This window comes from Scophthalmus maximus, chromosome 7 (assembly GCF_022379125.1).
Source record: "Scophthalmus maximus strain ysfricsl-2021 chromosome 7, ASM2237912v1, whole genome shotgun sequence".
Lineage (NCBI taxonomy): Eukaryota > Metazoa > Chordata > Actinopteri > Pleuronectiformes > Scophthalmidae > Scophthalmus > Scophthalmus maximus.
In genome coordinates this window covers 23,418,961-23,442,923 of record NC_061521.1, presented here as the reverse complement: position 1 = coordinate 23,442,923, position 23,963 = coordinate 23,418,961, and the positions used below count along the sequence as shown (strand labels likewise).

Sequence of the window (23,963 nt, the reverse complement as noted above, 5' to 3'; positions counted from 1 at the left end):
TTTGATACAAAGTGCCATTTCTCTATTTCATAAGTCTCCAGGGCTGTGTCCGAAATCACCCACTCATTCACTACCCACTTACTCACTACTTACGGAATTCGATGTAGAAGCTCATTGCCTTGGATTCTTTGGATTCATCATGAGGTCATGACTTGAACTGAGTCTTTTACTATGGAAAAAAACCCCTGACAAATTACAAATGTAACATCACATCCTTTGTCTTCTTGGTCCAAAACCTGACAAAAAAATTTAGGAAATACAAATATTTGTTCAAAAATACATGTTTAAAAGCAAAATAAGAATATTTTGTGCAAAACAAAATTAAATCCCATTGTCCGATTTCAACACGGATGTGATGGACGTTACGGTAGCTCACCGTGTTTTTAAAACCCGTTCGTTTTCAGGTGTTTGTCGACCTCTGTCGGACTTCACGTTGCCGCTGCAACATGCGTTGGATTTCTGTCAGGCACCGGTGCGGGGGCCCGCCTCTCGTGACGTCATTTTCCCCGACGAAGGACCCACAAACGGCGGCGCGTCGTTGTGGCTTCCGCGGATATGCGAAGAATGGATTTGTGCAAATGAAACTTTTATCCGTCCGAAATCAGAGTCATCTCATTTGTCACGCGGGTAAATATATGATTGTACCATTCTACAGACTGTGCGCGATGAAATGCACGTCGTATGTTTGCGCGAGTGTGAACGCTTTGCTAGCTTATATTGCATGAAAATAGAGGATGATGCGTCGGCTAGAAAAAAAAAATGGCGCTTTGTATGAATGGGCTTCTCCGCACAGCCCGCTGGAAACAAGTTAACGTACCGGCTCAATGTGGGCGCATAGTTGTACCCAACGAATGAATTCATGGGGGTGACAATGGGCGACGCCATTCTATCGAGCTTCCAACCAAGGAGTTAATTTTAGCAAACAGAAGTCATTGAGGAAAGTCCATATGCGACTACATGCTAAGCTAACGACCAGTCATGTCCACTAGCTAGCTTTAGCGGTTGCTGCTAACTAGCTAGCATGTCAATATTAAGGTTTCGTGACCCCCTGCTAACTTCCGTTGGCGCTAATTTGGTTTGGGAATGATCAGTTTGTTCGTGCCACGAGTTCACACTCACTTCCTCTCCAGTGTAACTCAGTTGGGTTTGATTATCCCTCCTCAACATGACCCTCATTTGTCAACAGGTTTGCCAACTTGTGACCCTGAACAGGTTCATATTAGTGTCTACTACTTTTTAAAAAAAATATATTATTGACAATAATCAATAATGGTTTGCCCCTGTACTTTCCCCCGCCTGTAGTTTTGAGCAGGGCGAAGCGCTCCCTTTGCTGAAGAACCTTGTGTGGGGGGGAAGCCACATAATAAAAAGGAGCCATGTTCCTCTACAACATCACCCTGCAGCGTGCCACAGGCATCACCCATGCCATCCATGGAAACTTCTCAGGTGAGTTGGCTCCTCCGGGTGCAACACACACACACACACACACACACACACACACACACACAGATTCCTGTAAGATCACATGCTGCTGCTGATGATGTGATGAGTCTATCATGTCTCTTCTCTGACTATCACTGGAGAAAGATTGAACACCTCTGATCTCAGCACGTTTTTTTTAAAAGATTCTCTCCATGTCACGTTTTAAAGTATATCAAAATAATCTGCTATGCCTTGTATATATTGTCAAATATATATTTATATTGTCTTAGATTCCCTCAGGATCAAGAAAGTATCTATCCTTTAATTTCTCGATATTCTTTATCCAGTTTGTTTGAGTTCTCATTAGTTTGTCCATCCAGTTCACGGTCAGTCAACAGTGCTTGTCAACAAGTCTTATGTTCACATTTGATCATTTGCTTATTGACAGATACGTTTTCTTACCTGTTGGGATAATTGACCAGTTATTTTGAGCGTTTATTTGCATTCTTTTTCAAATGTACATCTGTGTTTAGTTTTTAGATGCGCAAAAACTTGTTCATTGAGGTCGTGGCTTTTCTCTGGCTGCACATCAGTGGGAAAAATCACGTCGGGTCCTGATTGCAGTACTTAATCATATCCTGGGAAAATAAAAAGTTTTGCCAGAATTGGAAGTTTGATGTTTGAAATGTTGCGCTGCAGAAAGTTGTTGTTTCCTTCAGTATTTGGTAGAACTTATACCAGTTTTACTACTTAATAACTGAGTGTAAAGGTCGTACTTCCATTATTTAGGACAGCAGCTGATGCAGTTTGGAGAATTTGGCCTTAATTTCATCTCAGGAGTAGTTGTCATCCAAACTAAAATACACCCCAACCCTTATTAAATGAGTTGTTTCTGTTTCACCAGGAACCAAGATGCAGGAGATTGCTGTTTCCAGGGGAAAGATCTTGGAACTATTGCGTCCAGATGCCAACACGGGGAAGGTGCACACTCTGCTCACGGTGGAGGTGTTTGGCATAATCAGGTCTCTGATGGCGTTCAGACTCACTGGAGGAACCAAAGGTGCGTTAACCAAAGTAACATACAATTACATGCATCATGTATCTGTGGCTGCAAACATGGATGACATGGAATCCATGTAAAACATGGATTTTACAATCTATTTAAAAGCAACCTTTATTTTTCCCCCTAGATGATGATTTTTATGTGTCAAGGGTTCTCTCTGCTTCCTTTAGATCCAAATTTCGATTTTGTGACCTCAGAAAAAAATACTAAACTACGAAATATTAAAGAATTTTAGATGTAGAGTATCTTTCTGTCTCGTGTACCATAATTGTGTGTTGTACACTCATTTATTTGTGTTTGTATCTGTAGATTACATCGTAATAGGAAGTGACAGTGGTCGCATTGTCATCCTGGAATATCACCCTTCCAAAAACATGTTCGAGAAGATCCACCAGGAAACGTTTGGGAAGAGCGGCTGCAGGCGCATTGTCCCCGGACAATTCCTGGCTGTCGACCCCAAAGGCAGAGCTGTCATGATTGGTACGAATTAACATCAAAAAGTTTGCATACTTGTACGAAACAAACCGTTAACTCAGAATAGGCATCACAGTTATAGATTTTTTTTGTCTGTCACATTTTAATGTGCTAATATTTTGTAAAGACTCACATTACTGAATAAACTGCAAACTTTATTTTTGCTGAAATGTCAGTATATACTTGTGATGGAAAATTTATGTAATATCATTGACCTTTAAAGGAGACAAAATAACTAAGCAAGTAGTCAAAACTTCTTAACAGACAATTCCATATTTTGGGGATTAAATGGTTTCACTGTGCAGACAGTTTTTTCTGCTTTGTAGAAAAAGTGTCTAACCAAAGGACTGTCAGTAATTGAGGAGAATGATGGTTCAACATTTACTGTTAGTTAAATGAAATAAAGCATTTAGCCTGTCGTCTTTCCCCTCTCTAGGTGCGATCGAGAAACAGAAGCTGGTTTACATCCTGAACAGAGATGCCGCCGCAAGGCTGACCATCTCGTCTCCGCTGGAAGCCCACAAAGCGAACACGCTGGTGTACCACGTGGTCGGAGTCGACGTGGGCTTTGAAAATCCAATGTTTGCCTGCTTAGAAATGGACTACGAGGTGAGCTCACCGCCACTCGAAGGTTACGAGTTTATAAAACACACAGAGGCCTGTAAGATCACACACTGCTGTTGATGATGTGATGAGTCTATCATGTCTCTTCTCTGACTATTACTGGAGAAAGATTGAACACCTCTGATCTCAGCACGAATCAGGACGGAATTAAAATTATAGAAAAACCTTTCTTTATTATCTATTCCTGTTGCCAACCTCTGATCCTGTGGTCTTTCCAGGAAGCTGACAATGACCCAACAGGAGAAGCCGCCGCCAACACGCAGCAGACTCTCACCTTTTACGAGCTGGACCTCGGCTTGAATCACGTGGTCCGCAAGTACAGCGAGGCTTTGGAAGAGCACGGGAATTTCCTCATCACGGGTGAGCACTAAGCTGTTGCAGGTGGTTGTACACACATCGGGGCTTGGGCAGAAGCTACACCGCCTGTCAGCTGCTGCAGTAGTTGGCTGGAAAGGAAAGCGGCGTAGATACAAATGGGCAAGTTTGACAGTGGAAACAACATTAGTCAGATATCTATTTGTTTTTACATGCAGTTATGACTGTGATATTACAAAGCATTGTGACTGAAGTGTTGCAGATATGATGAGTTTTCATGTCTCTTCTCTGACCAACTCTGGAGAAAGATTGATCATCTCTGATCTCACAATTTTCACAGGCTACATCCCCACTAATACATTTAATTTTAAAATGCATCACGTTTTGTAACATTTACACCTGGCGACCACATTGCTCCAGTTTCCCAGCCCCTTAAACAGAGACTTTTTGGAAATGCTGCTGGTCCAGTTTAAGTTTGAAAACTCCGGGGTTCAGTTTTAGTCTTGATCGACATAAACAGTTGTTTGGAAATAATGAGTCCTTAGCCAATTCCTCGACTACCGGTGATGAATGCATCATGGATAACAAATATTCAAAGCGCTGCTGATCTTGTTGTCTTTGGTAGCAGCTGTTGTGCACAATGTTGCAACTGCCCACAAGCACAGGAGCTGTTATTAGTGATCTGCAACAATTCCGGGTGGACGGAGATTATTACTGATACAGAACTAAAATGCTTGTATAGACTGAGATAATTTTCCTTTTTTTAAACGGAAATATTTTTGTTTGGATGTAGCTCAAAACACATGAAAGGGCAAAAAATTGAGATGGAAAAGAGGGGAAACCTCTTCAAAGTAAAACATCCTGCTTTTGGATTCCACCTGTCTTCACTTGTACCATTATGATTGTTTAAAAGAAACGCGCTAAGTGCCCGTCTCGTCTGTTCAGTTCCCGGAGGTTCAGACGGGCCCAGCGGTGTTCTCATCTGCTCCGAAAACTACATCACTTACAAGAATTTCGGAGACCAGCCTGACATCCGCTGTCCCATCCCACGACGCAGGGTGAGTCGCCAGTACAGACACGTGTCACAGTATGTTTTCATAAGGGTTTAAGCTAGTAATGGGTGGTCTTGTTGCAATGATTTCAGTAGACGGGTGGTTTTTTCTCTTATGTGGAAGTTGTGTCATGATTTTGACTCATTTTTCCTCTCGCCTGCAGAACGACCTGGACGACCCGGAGCGCGGCATGATATTCGTCTGCTCCGCCACCCACAAGACCAAGACCATGTTCTTTTTCCTGGCCCAGACTGAGCAGGGAGACATCTTCAAGGTTACCCTGGAAACGGATGAAGAAATGGTGAGCTTAGATGGAAAATGGACTCACTTAATCTTTTAAAATACTGTATCTGACCCCCAATATCCCAAAAGAACATGATGTAAATGTTCCGCTGGATGAAATTATATTGAATTGAAGTCTGTAATGTTTCATAGGTGACAGAAATCCGACTGAAGTACTTTGACACGATCCCTGTGGCCGTAGCCATGTGTGTCCTGAAAACCGGCTTCCTGTTTGTGGCCTCAGAGTTTGGAAACCAGTAAGTTTCAGGCTGGTACTTTGACTTTTGTCTCGCATCTGAATGAAGGAACTCCTTTTACCCTTCAGTGTTATGTTTCCTTTTGTCTCTGACCTCTTCCGCTCATGTCGTTCTTCCTCTTGTTTCCTCTAAGTTACCTTTACCAGATCGCTCACTTGGGTGACGACGACGAGGAGCCCGAGTTCTCGTCTGCGATGCCGCTGGAGGAGGGAGACACCTTCTTCTTCCAGCCTCGCCCCCTCAAAAACCTGGTGCTGGTGGACGAGCAGGAGAACCTTTCGCCCATCATGTCCTGTCAGGTGAGTGTGTCCGCGAAAGTTCGGTTCATCGGTTTGATTTGAACAGTACAATTCTTTTACTCGCTCACCGTCTGCTCTTCCTGGTGTTGACAGATCGCTGATTTGGCCAATGAAGACACACCTCAGCTGTACGTGGCCTGTGGACGAGGACCCAGGTCTACTCTGAGGGTCCTTCGTCACGGACTGGAGGTAAACACACACTTTATATACATACATACATGAAGGAGCAAGGACAGGGGCGCACACACACCGACACCTGTACTCTTGTGGCTGTGAAAGTGATGAGTTTCCATGTCTCTTCTCTGAATAAAAGCTGAAGAGTCTATAAATCTCTCTGATTTCAGCACAAATACAGAATTAAGTGATTTTACATCATATTTCATCACCAGTGTCATTTGTCGCTTTAAAACGCATCTTAAAACGATCAGTCGTATGTTGTCTGTAGTTGTTTCCGGTCATGTACATGTAAACATAAAGCCTGTCAGTAGAGCTCTCAGAGAAGATTTGTTTTCCCCAGTTACGTGAGCTCATTGCAACATCAACGGCAGTCAGTTTATCTTTATGTTATAAACAAACAAAAAAAAGTGACCCGTGGAGTGTTTTTTTAGTGTTGTCAAAATAAAGTGTTTATTTAGATTCATTAATTATAGAAAAGTAATGAATCAAAAGAAGTCTATGAACTAGCTTGACCCCATAAGGGATGGGGGCAGCTGCATGTGTGGCGCATATTGTCTACCTGTGTCTGGTCCTTAATAACTCTCTTGCTTTGCCATTTGGTGACAATGAAACAACTACTGATTCAATTTCAAAAACGAAAAGATAAGTCGACCCTCCTGTGCCACAACAATCCCAAATTTTCGAATCAGACAATTCAGACGAGGAATCCACAGGTGATCTTTGAAAAGACCAGAGACAGACTCTTTCCTCTGGGAAATTGGCTCATGCATATTTCGTGGCTGAGATATTCCAGAGAGAAAAGGAAACGCCATGTGTTGCAATGGTCTCTGTGTGGGCCAATGTTTGTGGGGAAGTTCACCAACTCGACGTGAAACACGAAACAACAGCTCGGGGCGTAAACTGTGCAGGGGCAGATGAAGTGATGTCATTGCACAACTACAAACCTTGTGTTTTGTATTTAGTAAATTTATTATTTGTACTATTTCCCTTGCTTGTAATAACATCCTTGGAACACATGGTTACAGCATCATCAAAAAAAATATGTGATCGCTGATGAATAAATAAATGCTCTTTTCCTCCTCTTTGATCCGCTCCTCGTCTTCTTCCTCCTCGTCCAGGTGTCGGAGATGGCTGTGTCTGAGCTGCCCGGTAATCCCAACGCCGTGTGGACAGTGCGCCGACACGTGGAAGGTAATAAAATTCTTACAACTTCCCTCCCACCGACCTCTTATAAACCAAATTCACAACAGATTTTTTAACTGAATTTGCTTGGGGACGATTGTTGAGCCTTATTGGCCTTCTATGATTTTCAGGGTTCCCACGTAGTATGGTACTTAATTTGAGTAATTTCCAGGGCTGGATAAGTATGGAAAAAAGAATAGAGATTATGGAAAAATATTTTGGTTTCCTGGACTTAAGAAAGTTTTTTTAGAATACTAACGATTCCGTCTCAACCTCTCTAGTCGAGTGAATCATTATCCCACGGTCATTGATAAACGTCGCCAACACTACTGTATATACAGAGCCGCTAAACAAATGACAGCATTTCAGTTTCAAGTTTCAACACATCCCTAAATCTTGAACGAAGTTAATAACAGAGCAGCGGCCTCCGTAAATTAGTCTGTGTATCTACCTGTCAATCAACATTAGTCTGTGTTGATGTTTCTCCATTTTCTTGATGGGTTCCAGTGTTTCCCCTACCATTGAATTGGGAGGGCGCTCCTACCCCCCCAACGGGAGCCCGCACCCCCCCTGAAATGTCAAATGGATTTTAATTATTAAAAAATAAATAAAAAAAAAAATATATATATATATATATATATATATACATATACATATAATGTCAAGCAGAAGCCATTTCGGGTACTTTCCTCATAAACCTTATTACTCATTCCTGTATAAAAGATTGTGGATTAAATTTAGCGTGATTTGTGAACCCGAACCCTAACACCCCCCCCCCCCCCCCCCCCCCCCCCCCCCCAAAAAAAAACAGTAAACCTAGGGGAGACAATGGGTTCATTCTATTGTTTACATTTAGATTTGCAGAAAGTTCCTTGTTATACTTTGAAAATGTGCGTTGCAGGTAATTGCACGCATCTAAAGAGCTAAAGCAGAAAGAAGCTACATCTATTATGACTGTGAGATTACAAAGCATTGTGACACACGTGTTGCAGATATGATGAGTTTGTCATGTCTCTTCTCTGACTAACACTGGAGAAAGATTGATCATCTCTGATCTCAGCATATGTTTTCACAGGCTTCATCCCCACTAATGCGCTTTAAAAAATGCACCAGTTTTGGTAAATTAAATGCCTGGCGTCCGAACTGCTCCGGTTTCCAGCCCCTCAAACAGAGTTTTTGGAAATGCTGCAGGTCCAGTTTGAGTTTGAAAGCTCCGGGGTTCGTGTTTTAGTCTGGACGGGCAAAAAGGGAGACGCCTGGAAACGATGAAGCAGTCAACAGCATTCACTTCCCGACTAGATCTTATCGGTCAAGACGGGACCACCAGCGAGGGAGGCAAAGCTTTGTACGGACTTAGTTTCAGTCACAGTTCCACCTTGCATGTGTTATTATTATGGAAAACTTATGCTAACTCTTTCCAAAGTGACCTTAGATGCTTTGGCCCAGCGGCAGCTGCAAACAACTAAAAAGTGCTTCCATTCAAAGTTAAACTTGGCCCTCTTGTCAGAACTGTCATCCTGTTTAGGCCCCGGTATGGGGGGGGGGGGGGGGGGGGGGGGGGGGGTTGTTTAAGTGTCTCAAAAGAGTCAAACGGTGCATTTTCTTAATGTCGTAAGACATGAGGCCCGTTTCTGGTGTCTGCGTGTGACAGTTTGCTTTTTGCCCTCAGGGTAGTACAAGGCCACCTATTGTTTTTTCCAGAAAGGCTATATGTACCTTTGGGTGACCTTTTCTTTGAACTGTGGACTTCTACACAAAACCAAACCTTGTATTTAAACAGCGCTGCTTAATTTCCCTGGAGGTGGAAAAGCATCCTCACTGTTATTTTTTAAATCGCAAATTAATCCACGTACACTTCAAAGAAAAGGAAGTGAGCGTAGTGCCGACCATGGATTTATGGGATTTCTGTAGCTCCGAATGAGGCGCAGGTGAACACGGACTTAAACTGAAACATACGCAAAGTCTGAGGCAGATGTGAAAGGCCCCATCTGCTCAACAGCCTGAGGAACATATCGGACATTTTTTTCCAGCTGTGTCACCCAAAGTAAACATATTATTTTTACTTTATGATTGTGAATTCTGCTTTTAATGGCCCCGCGTTAATCCCCTCAGCAAATCCCATCAGCTCTCTGTTTCTAATCACTGTTACTTTGTCTTTGTTTTTCTCTAGACGAGTTTGACGCCTACATCATCGTGTCCTTCGTCAACGCCACTTTGGTTCTGTCCATTGGCGAGACTGTGGAGGAAGTGACGGATTCTGGGTTTCTGGGAACGACTCCCACTCTCTCCTGCTCACTGCTGGGCGAAGACGCCTTGGTGCAGGTGAGGGACAATGCACCGTTTTTAACATCTTTTTACTCCTACCTGTGATGCTCCGCCTGAAGATAACATGAATTGAGAGTGCTACAAGATTGTATGGAGTACATTTTTATTTGCTTACCTTGACAAGAATGAAGCCTGTCCACCTCTGTTCATTGAGGGTTGCTGCTGTAGCGGCAGGAGAGCTGAGGTGCTCGTGCTCTGGCTTCCTACACTAGCTGCTAGCTCTTTCACCACTGTCGCCAAATTGTCCGCCAATTTCTCCCTCTCTCGCTTCTCCACACAGGTGTACCCAGACGGCATCCGCCACATCCGAGCAGACAAGCGTGTGAACGAGTGGAAGACTCCCGGCAAGAAGACGATCGTCCGCTGCGCTGTGAACCAGCGGCAGGTCGTCATCGCCCTCACCGGAGGGGAGCTGGTCTACTTTGAGATGGACCCGGTAAGAAGTTTTGTTGTTTAAACTTAGTCTTCTATGTAGAATTTGTTGAAAGCCCTCTTCTTGAAAATGTATCAGTAATTAGAGTAGGACCGACGCTTGCACTCGTCGCTGTTGCTCGGTGAAGATGGTCTTGAAAGAACGAGAGAAAACGTTTTTTACTTGCGAACTTTATGTGTTTGAGCGTTTCACATGGTCAGAATACTGTGTTTAGAAGGGAATAAAACTCAAAGGGTGGATAACTAATTTGTGTAACATGAGACCACTATGCAGTCTGTTTTATTGTGTTGCTCAGACAAACATGTTCATAATTACATTGTTTATATCTCAAGTTTTGAATGTTAATCATTATTTTTTACAAAACACATCTTATATTTTGACTGTGATCGACAAAATGTTGTTGAAACATTGCAAAACTCAACAAAATCAACAAAACATCCTTAGCGTCATTAGAAAGAGAATGTGACAACCAGATGACTTGAATGTAACTGCAACTGTTACATTAACTGTAACTGTCTCGGGCACAATCATAAACACAGCAGAAGAAGTGACGTCACTTATGTTGTGTAGTAATCGCGTTGCCCTCTGTTTCCTCCCTCTTCTCTCCAGTCTGGCCAGCTGAACGAATACACGGAGCGTAAAGAGATGTCTGCCGATGTGGTCTGCATGAGCCTGGCCAACGTGCCGCCTGGCGAACAGCGCTCCCGATTCCTGGCCGTCGGACTGGTCGACAACACCGTCCGAATCATCTCCCTGGACCCGCTGGTATGAACCAAAACACGGACAAGTTTGTTAAATGAAATAGATCCTTAGCGCAGAGTCGCCTCAGACTTTTTGGAGGACAACTGGGGACATTTATTTTTGGGCTCACAAAGGAGCTCTGCTTGAGGCTGAGGCTTGGCCAAAACAATAAACACTGGACTAATCTATATTAACATATTAACTAACATACATGACCGATGTATGGCTTTGGATGTCCCCTGTAAACCCTCTGTGTTGAAACGGTGTTAACCGTGTGAATATTTTCCTCGCGATGTTCAGGACTGCCTGCAGCCGCTGAGTATGCAGGCCCTGCCCGCCCAGCCGGAGAGTCTCTGTATCGTAGAGATGGGCGGAGTCGAGAAGCAGGACGAGCTCGGGGAAAAGGGAACCATCGGATTCCTCTACCTCAACATAGGACTTCAGGTATTTCTCGTATACTTACTTGACTCAAGAATTGTTGCTTCTAGAACCGCACAACCCCATAAGACAGTCACATCTGATCTAAGACTGGACCCAAACTTGATCTAAGAATGACACGTGTTTTAATGGAAATGGTCACAAATAGCCTCATATCATGACATGAATGTGAGATCATGTGTGTTTGTGTTGATGTTCTCTCTCAGAACGGTGTGCTCCTGAGGACTGTCCTGGACCCAGTGACCGGTGACCTGTCGGACACACGAACCCGCTACCTGGGGTCACGACCTGTCAAACTTTTCAGAGTCAGGATGCAGGGACAAGAAGCTGTATGTGACTCTACATTTACATATAGTAAACATGCATAAAAATGACATCAACTTCATTACAAAACAGTTTGTGCTTTGCTTTCATATTTCATGCTGTCTGTAGGGATTTTTAACAGCTTTAATGATCTATTGTAGTGAAAAACAATTGTTTGTCGCAGCCTTAAAGTATCATCTCTTCCCTCTCGTCGATAGGTGCTGGCAATGTCCAGTCGCTCTTGGCTCAGCTACTCGTACCAGTCTCGCTTCCACCTGACCCCTCTGTCGTACGAGACTCTGGAGTACGCCTCTGGCTTTGCCTCCGAGCAATGCCCAGAAGGTATCGTGGCCATCTCCACCAACACACTGAGGTATGGATGCACACTTGTTACATGTTATTATCCTCATAGATTTGTTCTGCCCCTCAGTTAGAAATGATTTGCCACTGTCTCTCCCATCTCTCTCTTTCTCGCAGAATTTTGGCCTTGGAGAAGTTGGGCGCCGTCTTCAATCAGGTGGCCTTCCCTCTGCAGTGCACTCCGAGGAAATTTGTGATCCACCCCGAGACCAACAACCTAATTTTGATCGAGACTGACCACAACGCCTACACCGAGTCGACCAAAGCTCAGCGAAAGCAACAGATGGCCGAGGTATGAAGTGAAAACCAAAAATAACACTATTTTGAAGCAAATGTCATAGGCTCCTTTCAGCCAACCTCTCTCGTTCTGTGTTGCTGGTGCCCCCCTGCAGGAGATGGTAGAGGCCGCCGGCGAGGACGAAAGGGAACTGGCTGCTGAGATGGCCGCCGCCTTCCTCAACGAGAATCTCCCGGAAGCCATCTTTGGCGCGCCTAAAGCTGGCGCCGGGCAGTGGGCCTCGATCGTGCGACTGATCAACCCCATACAGGGCACGACGTTGGACCAGGTGCAGCTGGAACAGAACGAGGCGGCGTTCAGGTGAGGCGGCACCTAGCTCACGGCATCGTGCAACTGATGCTCTGAGGAAATGATTATTTGTTTAATTCTTTGGCCCCCCCCCCCCCATAAATAAATATGTATGAGCCCTTTTCTCACTCCTTTTTCCCCCCTTTCCTCTCTTTCAGCGTCGCAGTGTGTCGTTTCACCAACACTGGAGACGACTGGTATGTTCTGGTTGGTGTTGCCAGAGACATGATTCTCAACCCCAGATCAGCAGCTGGCGGCTTCATCTACACCTACAGGCTGATAGGTGGAGGGGAGAAGCTGGAGTTTGTGCACAAGGTGGGTTTGTTGACTCCCACTAAGTGAAATCCTTCCTTCCTTCCTTCCTTCCTTCCTTTCTTCTTTCCTCATTTAGATTGCTTGACAGGAAAGAGCATTTTTTTCTCCTGCTTTTTAAAAAACAAATTGTGAAAAATGTTGATCGTGTTTCCCCAAACCTCAACACAATGTTTTGTTTTGTCCACACACACAAAATACATTTAGTTTACTGTCACAGAGGAGCAAATAAACCAGAAAATATTGACATTGAAGAAGCTGAAATCAGAGAGTTTTGACTTTTTTTCTCCATAAAAAACTACTTGTACTGATTAATCGATTATCAAAATAGGAGGAGGTCAATTTGGTAATCGATTACTAATCGATTAACTGTTGATGCTCTAAAGCTCAGCCCCACACTGAGCCCATATTGTTGTTCTTTCTTTGCCTGCAGGTGGCGACCTCTGACTTGTTTACATGTTGTGCAGGTTCTAAACTGCTGCCCTCACTCATTGTAGCCAGAACGGGCAGATATGCCCCGCTGGGCGATTCTGGCTGAGGCTGGTTAAAGTTACCGCTGAGTGATTAAAGCCTGACAAAGGGGGGAGGAGTGAATATAAAATGTGGCCAATACGACTGACTGGCGAATCACGCTGATGTCGGACTCCTGCACATGCATTTTTAACTTTGAAGGAGATTGGACCATATCACATGTCCATTACGGGACGCAGCAAGTGTGTGTGTTTGTTTTGATTGTCCGGCAAAACTTGAAATTGGCATTGGCAGGCTTGACACAGGCTCTCAGATAAGGACTACACTCTTGGGAGAGATTGGTGTTCCAAGAGCAGTACGGGCAGTACCGGTCTACCCCACCCCCCCGGGTGAAGTCTTGATGACACCAAGCACAGTTGCTACTGCCCCTGGCGCCTCTGCACTCTCCCGAGGCCTCTCCCCTTAGAAACTCAAGCAGGGTGGAGGCCGTCGGGGGTGGGCCAGCCCCCACATGCATTTGTTACCTGATGTGGAATTTACGGGGGAGGTCATGACGTTTGTGGGGTCAGCCACTCCTCTTCGTATTAGAGGACTTTCCCAACCACTTAACCAGATCGAATGGTTGAGACGAGTCTTACTAGTTTAATACGCAAACACTTTTTCTTTTTTTGGACTCACTGATGACGAAGCTGTATTGCGGGAAGTTGCACCATCAGAATAGTGAGGGGTAGAAAAAAGGCTTGAAGAGTGGCTGGTCAGGAAGAGGGAAACTTGACCCAAAACATTATAAGAAAATAACTTGACAGTGGCTTCAAACGATGGAAGAGCAGCACATGCTCCAGACGTTAACCTTACGTTTCTGCTTTGTGTGTGTGATAGATTCACAGCAGTCCCGCCCCAGACAGAGAACATAGTATTAAAATATGTCCAATTACACTTATCAAATATAGGAAATTAGAAAATAAAGATCTAATGCAACTCTTCCTGAAATAAAGGCCTGTGTAACTCTCTGTAATCAAGTTAAAAAATAAAGGGCCCCAGTCGCTATTTGAGGAAATGCTTCAATAAAGCAGCCAGCTGGACTTTCAGTGAGTAGTCAGCTGTTTGGCTGACAGGCACTATTATTAATACTATACATCCATGATTTATAATCAATATAATAGTGCTCTACCTCGTTGATATTTATTACTGCAGTGATCTGGTCCACAGTGTAGCAACTCCATTCCGCTTGGTTTTATCTCTAAGCTGACTTGTCGACTGCTGATAAAAACTAAATAAGAAGCAGAACCACAGTCAGAAGGACAACTGACTGACACATGTTTTTATTTCTCACTTTGTCTGCTTCAAATCTGAAACCGTGGCACCGTTTTTGGTTTCCATTGATGCTGCCATGTGTCCTCTTGTCCTCATAAAAAAAATAAAAAACACCCTTTCTTGTTAACAGACACACATGCCATTCACTTCTTCCCCCCTCTTCTGATCTTGTCTGTCCCTTTTATAAAACAAAACCTCATTTCAATATGCAATACAAGTTGGACTTGTCTGAAGTCATTGGGACACGTTACTGATGCAGGCTTCTTTTTCAATTTTCCAGAACCCGTTGTAAATATTGGTGCAGCTGGTTCGCTTAAAAATTTCAAACGGTTTAAGCTCCCACTCTGGACAAGATGGGCAAAATTGGAAATTGAACCAACTCTTAACGTGTTCGAAACAGACCCGCTGCAAAAACTGAGTTTGACACTGATTATGGTAGTGTTACATACTAAATATCCTTTGTCACTCTTTCCCACCTTCTTGGATCCCTGTTGTAATCCAAAATGAGCCTTTCTTCCTTTCTCTAAAGCTGCATCTACAAGTAAATTTTCCTTAAACCTGCTTAATACAATCTTTTATTTTGTGGTTTTATTAAATCTGTGTTCTGATCGGCAGACCCCCGTCGAGGACGTGCCCTTGGCCATCGCCCCGTTTCAGGGACGAATCCTGGTGGGAGTCGGGAAACTGCTGAGAATCTACGACCTTGGCAAGAAGAAGCTGCTGCGCAAGTGCGAAAACAAGGTGAGTCACACTAATAAGAAACACTAATGGTCATTTATCTCTGTTTGATCTGGTGCCTTCAGTTTTTTTTTAGGGTTTTTTCAGCTTTGATTGAAGGATAGCATTGAAGAACGATGTATTTACGACTTATATGGACTGGAGGGGGAGTGCATGAAGAGGATTTTTAAAATGAAAAAATCAGGAGGGGGAAACATTCTGCTTCAAGTCATGAACGGTGTAGATAAAATTAGTCTCTCTAATGCAATGTTCAACTACGCCGTGACCAAAGTGCCACATTTTGTGAAATGTGTGTAGGAAATTACTACACGGCTTGAGGGTAAGACAATTGCTCCTGTTATATTTGATTCAAATTGACACCGTAGCTTCTATGATGCATATAATTTTAATGTTGAACAGGGCACCTTTTATGTTATTTCATTTGAAATAAATATACCTTTAAAAAGTGACATTAAAGTCACTTTGAATTCGTCCTTGCGTTAATAAAGCTAAATACCCTCACCATGACTCCTCCTCCCTCGCTCTCTGACTCTAACCCTCTCCATCACTTAGTTCCTCTTTTGGCCCTTGGGGATGTTGCGATGTTATCAGACATGAAAAAGTCCCTTCGGAGGGAATACAGCAGCACGTAAAATATACGTAGAAGCATAGAGAATTTTCTCTATTTCAACTACATTCATGTCCATGTAGAAATTAATCTTCACTCGGTCGAGGCTCATTAAAGACACTAAATGGCTTCATGAAGCAGGTCTATAGAATCTTTCAAAGTTTTTTTTTTAAAGCATCTCCCCACAGGCTGATTGATTTGGTCAGGGCAATATTTTGTATTCTCCTGACGTAATGGCCTTTTTGTCGGAATGCATTGTAAGTTGACACCGCGGCAGCCTCAGAAACGGACTCAAATGTTCACCGTTATCCGCATATCCCAGTTTTAAAAAGAAAGCCCTGTAATAGAAGAAATGAGTAACACAATGATAATAATAGACCTTAGAGCCTAGTTTCTTTTATTTCTTTCATGGCTTCAATAGAAAGCTACAAACAATAATTAGATGGGGCCGTTGTAGGAATACATTTGTATGCGTGCTAGCGTCCAGACAAATTGGGTTAAGGCAAGAAATTTAATAAACATTTGCATGGTTCTATGGTCGGCTGACTGCTTTTAAATTACATAACATTGGATCGTTGTACTCTGCTTCATCATGGAGCATAATACTGCCACAGTGCTTCTGGGTCAGAGTCAAGTAAAAACTAAGTTAAAAGTCAAATAATTTGTCAAATGCAAATGTTGCTGTATTTGCCAAATTATTCTGAAAGACTTAACCTGGGGAAAGCAACACAAGCACAGGTTTGGTGGACCAGTAACCCCTTTTTAAAAAAGATTTTAAATAAACTAAGTATATAATTGAACCAGCTAAACCAATCAGAGCAGACTGGGCTTTTTGGGAGGCAAGAGCTAAAAGGTGTGTGTGGGGGGGGGGCTGACGACGATTTTATAGCTGGATTTATAGGGTGTTAAAAAAAGTCCATTTAAAATTAAACGAGGTTTACAGAAAAAGTTACGAGGTGGGAAATGCACTCGCTGGAAGTTTATAAAAGCCGTGCGGAAGCACTGCTGTTTCTTCCCAAACACTGCTTTCACACCAAACGCCACCTTAATATTTTCGATATCGCACAAAGTCAATGCAAAGACGCGAGGAGACGCACATTTCGCGTTTATATAATGGATGTATTGATGGAGTTAGAGTTTTCTGAAGTCTTTACACAAGTACATGGAAAATCAATCACGTGTGAGGAAAACAAACATACAATGACCTTTTAATGGTCTTCACTCTTATTCCTCCACATCTGATGGCGTGTAGAACAGAGCTCACCTTGTGTGTGTGGTGTCTTTTTTAAAAGAACCTCACCATTTGTGCTCGTTCTCCTCCTCTGTAGCACGTGCCCAACCTGGTGACGAGCATCCAGACCATCGGCCAGCGCGTGATCGTGACCGACGTCCAGGAGAGTCTGTTCTGGGTCCGCTATCGTCGCCACGAGAACCAGCTCATCATCTTCGCCGACGACACGTATCCCCGCTGGGTGACGACGGCCTGCTTGCTCGACTACGACACCATGGCCTCCGCCGACAAGTTTGGGAACATCAGCATTGTAAGTGCAGGGACGGATACAATACCCACCCAACTTGGGTATATTGTAGCCTTTTCACCTGAGGGGTTGTAGAAGTGACTCTGTTCTGTGGCACTGACAAGTGAAACCTTTCATTTATCCAGGTGCGTCTTCCCCCCAACACCAGCGATGACGTGGACGAAGACCCCACCGGGAACAAAGCTTTATGGGACAGAGGCCTCCTCAATGGAGCATCACAGAAGGTAACAGCTCACCAAACACATTCTTTTTGTGCAATGCTTCTTCATGACGCCGCCTGCGGCTTTGCAGCAAGTTATTCCATTGATACGCAAACAAAAATCATGCTGTATTGCTACTTACTAATGAAATGCAAGTTTGGATCTGGCAATGTGAGCCCTTCAGCACAAGTTTCTGACGAAGAATACTTTTTAATTTGACACAGCCTGTTGTAATGGTCGAGTAAAATTAGGACTGCAACTATCAATTATTTTCTCGATCAATCAATTAGTTGTTTGGTCCATAAAACGTCATAAAATGGTGAAAAAATGAAAAAAGAACCTATTAATCGATTATCAAAATAGTTAGCGATTAAGTTAGTGGTCGATTACTAATCGGTTAACTGTTGCAGCCCTAAATAAAATCAAATCACAGCAGCAAATCCATAAATCGACCCAGTTCTTACCCTGCTGGACATTAAAGGGTCTGGAAAAAGATTAAAACATATTTTCTAATTGTTGTTTTGGATTATTGTGTGTATATTCATGAGCAAAAATTAAATCTACGACACAAAGTGTAGGCGTCTGAATGTTATGTGAAGCAAATGTGTATATTTAGAGGGCACAAGTGAGTTGGTGTGGTTTAAAAAATGAAAAAAAAGTTGTTTCAGGAAGAAGCAGTTTGCTGTTTGAGCGTGTGAAATGATTCAGGCCGACTTCTTCTGCAGTTGAAACCTTGGTCCCGATGCACTGATCTACCTCCTCCGCCGCTCAGACCTCAGAACCGCAGACACAACACACACACACACACACACACACACACACACACACACACACACACACACACACACACACACACACACACACACACACACACACACACACACACACACACAAACTGCACAACACCGTCGGCCACAAGTTTAACCTACTCACAAAGCGCGGCTCAACTCGCATTACACAGCATCACATAATCCCACATCTCAAGCCTGGTCAAGAAACTTGTTTAGGTAGCAGATAGTCTGGGAAAGTCCCTATAATTCAAGCACCGTCAGTCGGTTCCAGTTTGTCTGCCGTGTCTGCCTCGGTGACAATTTTATTTCAATGTGGAAATGTACCGTGTCTGTTTTTAGATGTGGGTGTGGATGCCTGGATTTTCAGAAGTGTGTATGCATGTACACATGTATGTACGTGGTTGTGCATTCGCATCCGGCTGGTTGAACCAAATAAACTGTCCATGGCTTGGCTTAATGCCGTCTTACATTAGATTATATGCATTCCACACTTATTTGGTTCATTTATCTTGAAAAGATCAAGAACGCATAGCTGCCTGCGGAGCAAAAAATGAAAGGGCCGACTGTCCTGACCTCAAAACTCATATAGTGTTTGTTAGGATGATGATTCCTGTCACGATGTGTCCAACGGTCTCGTCTCGATTTTTTTTTAGTCGGTGTAGGAATTTCACTGGGTCGTCAAAATTCACACACTTGGATTGTCAAAATAGTATAGTTTATTTAAACCACACAGGGATACAGATATTTGTGTGCGTGTATGTATGTATATATATATAAATATATGTGTATATAAATATATATATATTGAGGCTGCAACTACCGATTATTTTCATGATCGATTGATCTGTTGATTATTTTCTTGATTAATCCATTAGTTGTTTGGTCCAAAAAATGCCATAAAATTGTGAGAAATGTCGATTGTGTTTCTTAAAGCCCCCGAGATGATGTTTTGTTTTGTCCACAAACCAAAGCTATTTAGTTTACTGTCACAAAGAGCAAAGAAACCAGAAAATGTAAAAGTAGAAAAACATTTAAGAAGCTGAAATCAGAGTATTTTTACCTTTCTTCTTCTTCTTCTTCCTCCATAAAAACTACTTGAACCGATTAATCGAATAACAAAATAGTTGGCGATTAATTTAGCAGTGGATAACTAATCGATGAATAGATTAACTGTTAATATATATATTTTTATTTTTTGGGGTTTTTTCAACAAAGCTTTTCAGTGGCACAAAAGTCTCAACTTACTCTGCCTTGTTAGACGGCACTTAAACTGTACTTAGTGTTGAATTTCCTCCCCGTCTCCCCTTCAGACGTAACCTTTGTCCATTCAGGCCAAATTACTGTTTTGGTTCCCCTTGGTCAAACGCCTGCCATGCATGGCCAGCAACAGGGCGGCCTGGCCCGTCCCTGAGGCCACGTCAATTGACCTCACATCCCCCAAACACTTCAGATCCACTCAACCTTTGTCTCTCAGGTCGAGCTACGTCACCTTTTGTTGGTCAGATGGGACATTTCCACTGCGTTGGAATCTCCCGCAGCGCCGTGTGGGCCAACATATGCCTCATGTTTCCTCTCCACACGATGACAAACAAGCGGCTGCAGTTTGTGACCAGATGAGAGAATGTTGTTAGTATCACTAAAACGCTGCAGATTTATGTTTTTTTACTGTGGCCAATAAACGGGGAAATGGCTTTTATCCTGGTTTTGATTTTTATATAATGGATAAATTGATCCCCAGTGGAATCCAGAAGACCTCTGATCAAACACAGGCAACATACAAAAGAATCAAAGATGGAAAGAAGGGTTTTTTGCTGCACACCAGACACATTTCAAACATATTGATATAATATTATTTGTTATAAAAGAATTATTAATTCATAAAAAAAAATATTAATGGAAGAGCAAGCCATGTGGTTTTCCCATGACTCGCTGTGCTCATTCACAGATGTGATTCTAGTTCTTAATGTCACAAGCTGCACGTAAATCAGAATTAATGTCAATTGGAATTTTTTTCGTGACAGCAACTTCGTTAAGGCTCTGTATGACAACGTCGGACGCTCGGTGACGTCGCCCGTTGGTTTGAGAACTGCTGTTTTGAGGCCTCAAGTTTAGCAATTTTGACGGGCGCCAAGAGTAGAGTCACTTTCTCAGTTTGTTGACCCCGTGACATTTCTTCAGTCAACATTTGTGTTTCGGAGGGAAATTACTTGAATTGACCACCCTGCAGTAAGGCCACTGATCGATCAAACAATTGAAAAAAAAGTAACACATGATGCATTCAACGGGCCTCGGCTGCAAATTGTTTTTTATCACCAACTGGCGAACATGACACCTGCTGAACGTGAGCACGTCGACCTGCTGACAGGTACAAGTACGTCCTCTCTGGGCCGCTTTAAGAGGCAAAGCCTGCGGGTTTGACCCCGACGCCTCGGAGGTTAACAGAGCGTGGTGAGGATCTCCCCCACATCTTTGAGGCTTTGTACATTATGCAAAAAAGGGGGGAATGGCAGCCTCTGCTCTCAAATAGACCTGTTGTTTCCCATGAGAGGAGGCTGTGTTCCTTTGTACCTTGGACACTCACTGAACTTTTCCCTTTGCTTGTGCTTTTTTTGTCTCATGGCGTCACCGTAACTATATACAGTTACTTTACTCAGACCGAGGGTTGGAATTCGCCCAATGTCTTCAAGGTACATCCTGATTTTTGCGCCTGATTACGGGCAAAGCAGGATTTTTTGATGGTTTATTACATTAGATCCGACCATCCGGACCAATTTCCTCTAAGTGGAGGATGACTGCGACTCTGGAACAGAGCCCAACCGTTCATGTACTTTATACGTACATGCAGCTGTCGAGGGGGGAGGGTCTTGGGACCTGAAATGTCTTTTAAATGTTTGTTTGGTCAATAAAATGTCATGAAACGGTGAAAGTCGTGTTTCCCAAACCCCAAGATGGTTTGTTTTATCAACACACCGAAGATATTTGTTTTACTGTCACAGAGGAGCAAAGAAACCACAAAAAATTAACATTTTAGAAGCTGAAATCAGAGAACTTTGCCTTTTTTTCTTTCATAAAAACCGATTAACCAATGAACAAAATAGTTGGTGAGAAATACAGTAGTCGATTACTAATCGATTAACTGTAATTTTCCATTTAAATGACTTAAGTTACCGGCTATATATGTTTTGGTTTTTTTTGTATATCTGAGCTTTTTATGTAAAGTTACTTTACATTGTTTGTGTCACATGTAAACAGGCCAGAATAATCACATCAAGTTGATCGTGACGAATGAGAGGAATCTGAGCTAAATTAAAAAATGACATAGTAAAGTATCAATGTGATATTTGCTTTTTTAATATAAATATATAAAAAAGTTTAATTATCTTTAGAAAGGCGTCTGAATGAACTGCAATCACGCCCATGAAATATCATTTCATGTTTTCTACAGATGGTGAAACATGAGAAGGTGAAAAAAAAAAAAACTAATTTCCCCCCCCCCCCTCTCCAGGCGGACGTGGTAATGAACTACCACATCGGCGAGACGGTGTTGTCTCTGCAGAAAACCACTCTGATCCCCGGAGGTTCCGAGTCGCTGGTCTACACCACGCTGTCCGGAGGCATCGGCATCTTGGTCCCATTCACCTCACACGAGGTAAAACACATGGACGCTGGAAGATGCTACTTCGTCATCTTGGCCCTCTAAAGACTCACGTCTTTATACCTACATATAACTAATTATTAATAGTTATTATTATTGCCCTTATTTCCTGGTTATTCAGTGACTTTTCTTAATATCTGCTCTCTTCCCTTTCCCTCTACCAGGATCATGACTTCTTCCAGCATTTAGAGATGCACATGCGCTCAGAGTTCCCTCCGCTGTGCGGCCGAGACCATCTCAGCTTTAGGTCCTACTACTTCCCGGTCAAGGTTGGTATCTGTTGGTATTGTTTCATTGCTGAGACGGATTCTGGGAGCTCATTTTATTTGCTCTGTCAGACTCGCGATCTGGATCCTCCTCCGTTGGAAAGTGATTTCCCCCCGGCAGAAACCTTGCCGGTTATTCTGGCTTCGCCAGGCTAATTGTTTTACATGCGAGTTGAGAAACTTTTAATTCGGCCTGAGTCGTTATTTGTCTTCTTTTACTCTGCAGAATGTGATTGACGGAGATCTGTGCGAGCAGTTCAACAGCATGGACCCCCACAAGCAGAAGAGCGTGGCAGAGGAGCTGGACCGAACCCCGCCAGAGGTCTCGAAGAAGCTGGAGGACATCCGCACTCGCTACGCCTTCTAATCAGTACACAGTGTCAGCCTCATCCAGAAGAGATGGACAAATACAAACCACCCCCTTTTTTATGAGCGTCACACCGACTGTTGAGCCTCAGTCTGTCCTCTGAAGAACACAGACTGATGGAGACGAACGGTTGACGCAACTCGAAACACGAAAACATGCAAGATGTCACATGCTCGTTATTCCCACACATCGCTGGCGCCAATTTTGAGCGATCAAATGCCAGGAACTGTCACCCGCACAGTGATGTGACGATCAAAAAAATAAAATAAATACCCACATGAAATACATATTTCAATTACTGAGAATTTTGCGGCTATTTTTTCCACACCTCCCCTGTGCAACGACGCACACGCAGCAACACGAAGACTGCGTGTTGCCTGCACTGCGTGGAAACCTGCCAGCAAGTCATAACAACCAATCACACGTAGAGATGTGTGAACAGTTTTCACATCTCACACACACGCGCACACAGAGCTGTGTGAACATATTTCCCATGGACTCCATTTCGAAAGGCAGCTCTGTCATCTTTTGAGCACAGACATTCTGAATCCAAAATCATTCGTCGCCAATCCATGAGCTCCATCTTTGATTTTCAGCAAAAACTTCTCCCCGTATGTTGTGATTATTTTAATGCGTGTCGATTTAGAAAATGATCTGTAATTATGCAATTTACCGTAGAAGCATTCGACGGCATCATTACATCTGCCCTCGGCGCCCCCCCGGGTCCCACCTCCCACCCGTGTCTCTAACTGTCCCCAGGATCACGGACGCGTGTTGTTCAGTCGCAGCTGGGAACCAGAACATCGACGACCTCCGACTGAGCCGAAGTGTCGCCTCTCTGTGGCATTAGACGTCCCGGTGAACTCAGACTAAATAAGTGGGTGGAAGAAAACTCTATTCTTTTTTTTTTTCACTGGGTGTTGTTCTTCTTCTCAGTCCTGTAAATTCCCAACCTCAGCCACAGACATTACATTCCACAGTAGTCACAGAATTCAGGGGTTTGTGGGCCCGGGGGCAGTGGTCTGTTTTGTAAATAAAGATGTGTTTTTGTACTTTATAATGCCAAGTGTTAGTGTCATTTTTTCTCTCTCTCTCTCTCTCTCTCTCTCCCTCTCTCTCTGTGAGTGAGTGAGTCAGTCAGTCAGTCGGCTAAAGGCGTCACGATTACCGAACATTTGTACAGATGTTGCAGCCTGGCTGTAAAAAAAAAAAAAAAAAATCCCTCTACCGGAACCCATAAAGTTCACAAATGAACACGTAGCATCTTGGGTAAAGTTATGTTTTAATTGGAGCCTGTATGCACCGTGTTGTGCACTGTGCTTCACCACACGTCCATGTCTCAAACTTTACATTTCTTTCGTTCAATGTGAA

The 23,963-nt window shown here is 43.3% G+C and overlaps 1 protein-coding gene across 1 annotated transcript; it reads left to right on the top strand.

Moving 5' to 3' along the window:
* The first annotated feature begins 484 nt into the window (after window positions 1–484).
* On the top strand, window positions 485–23,649 carry sf3b3 (splicing factor 3b, subunit 3). Its single transcript, XM_035642130.2, has 27 exons — window positions 485–627; window positions 1,303–1,446; window positions 2,327–2,482; window positions 2,795–2,965; window positions 3,396–3,568; window positions 3,802–3,943; window positions 4,844–4,956; window positions 5,114–5,251; window positions 5,386–5,489; window positions 5,623–5,788; window positions 5,882–5,977; window positions 7,084–7,156; window positions 9,318–9,469; window positions 9,753–9,908; window positions 10,515–10,670; window positions 10,947–11,090; window positions 11,291–11,413; window positions 11,606–11,760; window positions 11,865–12,039; window positions 12,140–12,345; window positions 12,492–12,648; window positions 15,046–15,171; window positions 17,104–17,316; window positions 17,439–17,537; window positions 21,810–21,953; window positions 22,124–22,228; window positions 22,452–23,649. Exons 2-27 carry the CDS (start codon window positions 1,377–1,379, stop codon window positions 22,590–22,592), a joined length of 3,654 nt encoding a protein of 1,217 aa, XP_035498023.1. The 5' UTR covers window positions 485–627; window positions 1,303–1,376; the 3' UTR covers window positions 22,593–23,649.
* The last annotated feature ends 314 nt before the right edge of the window (window positions 23,650–23,963 follow it).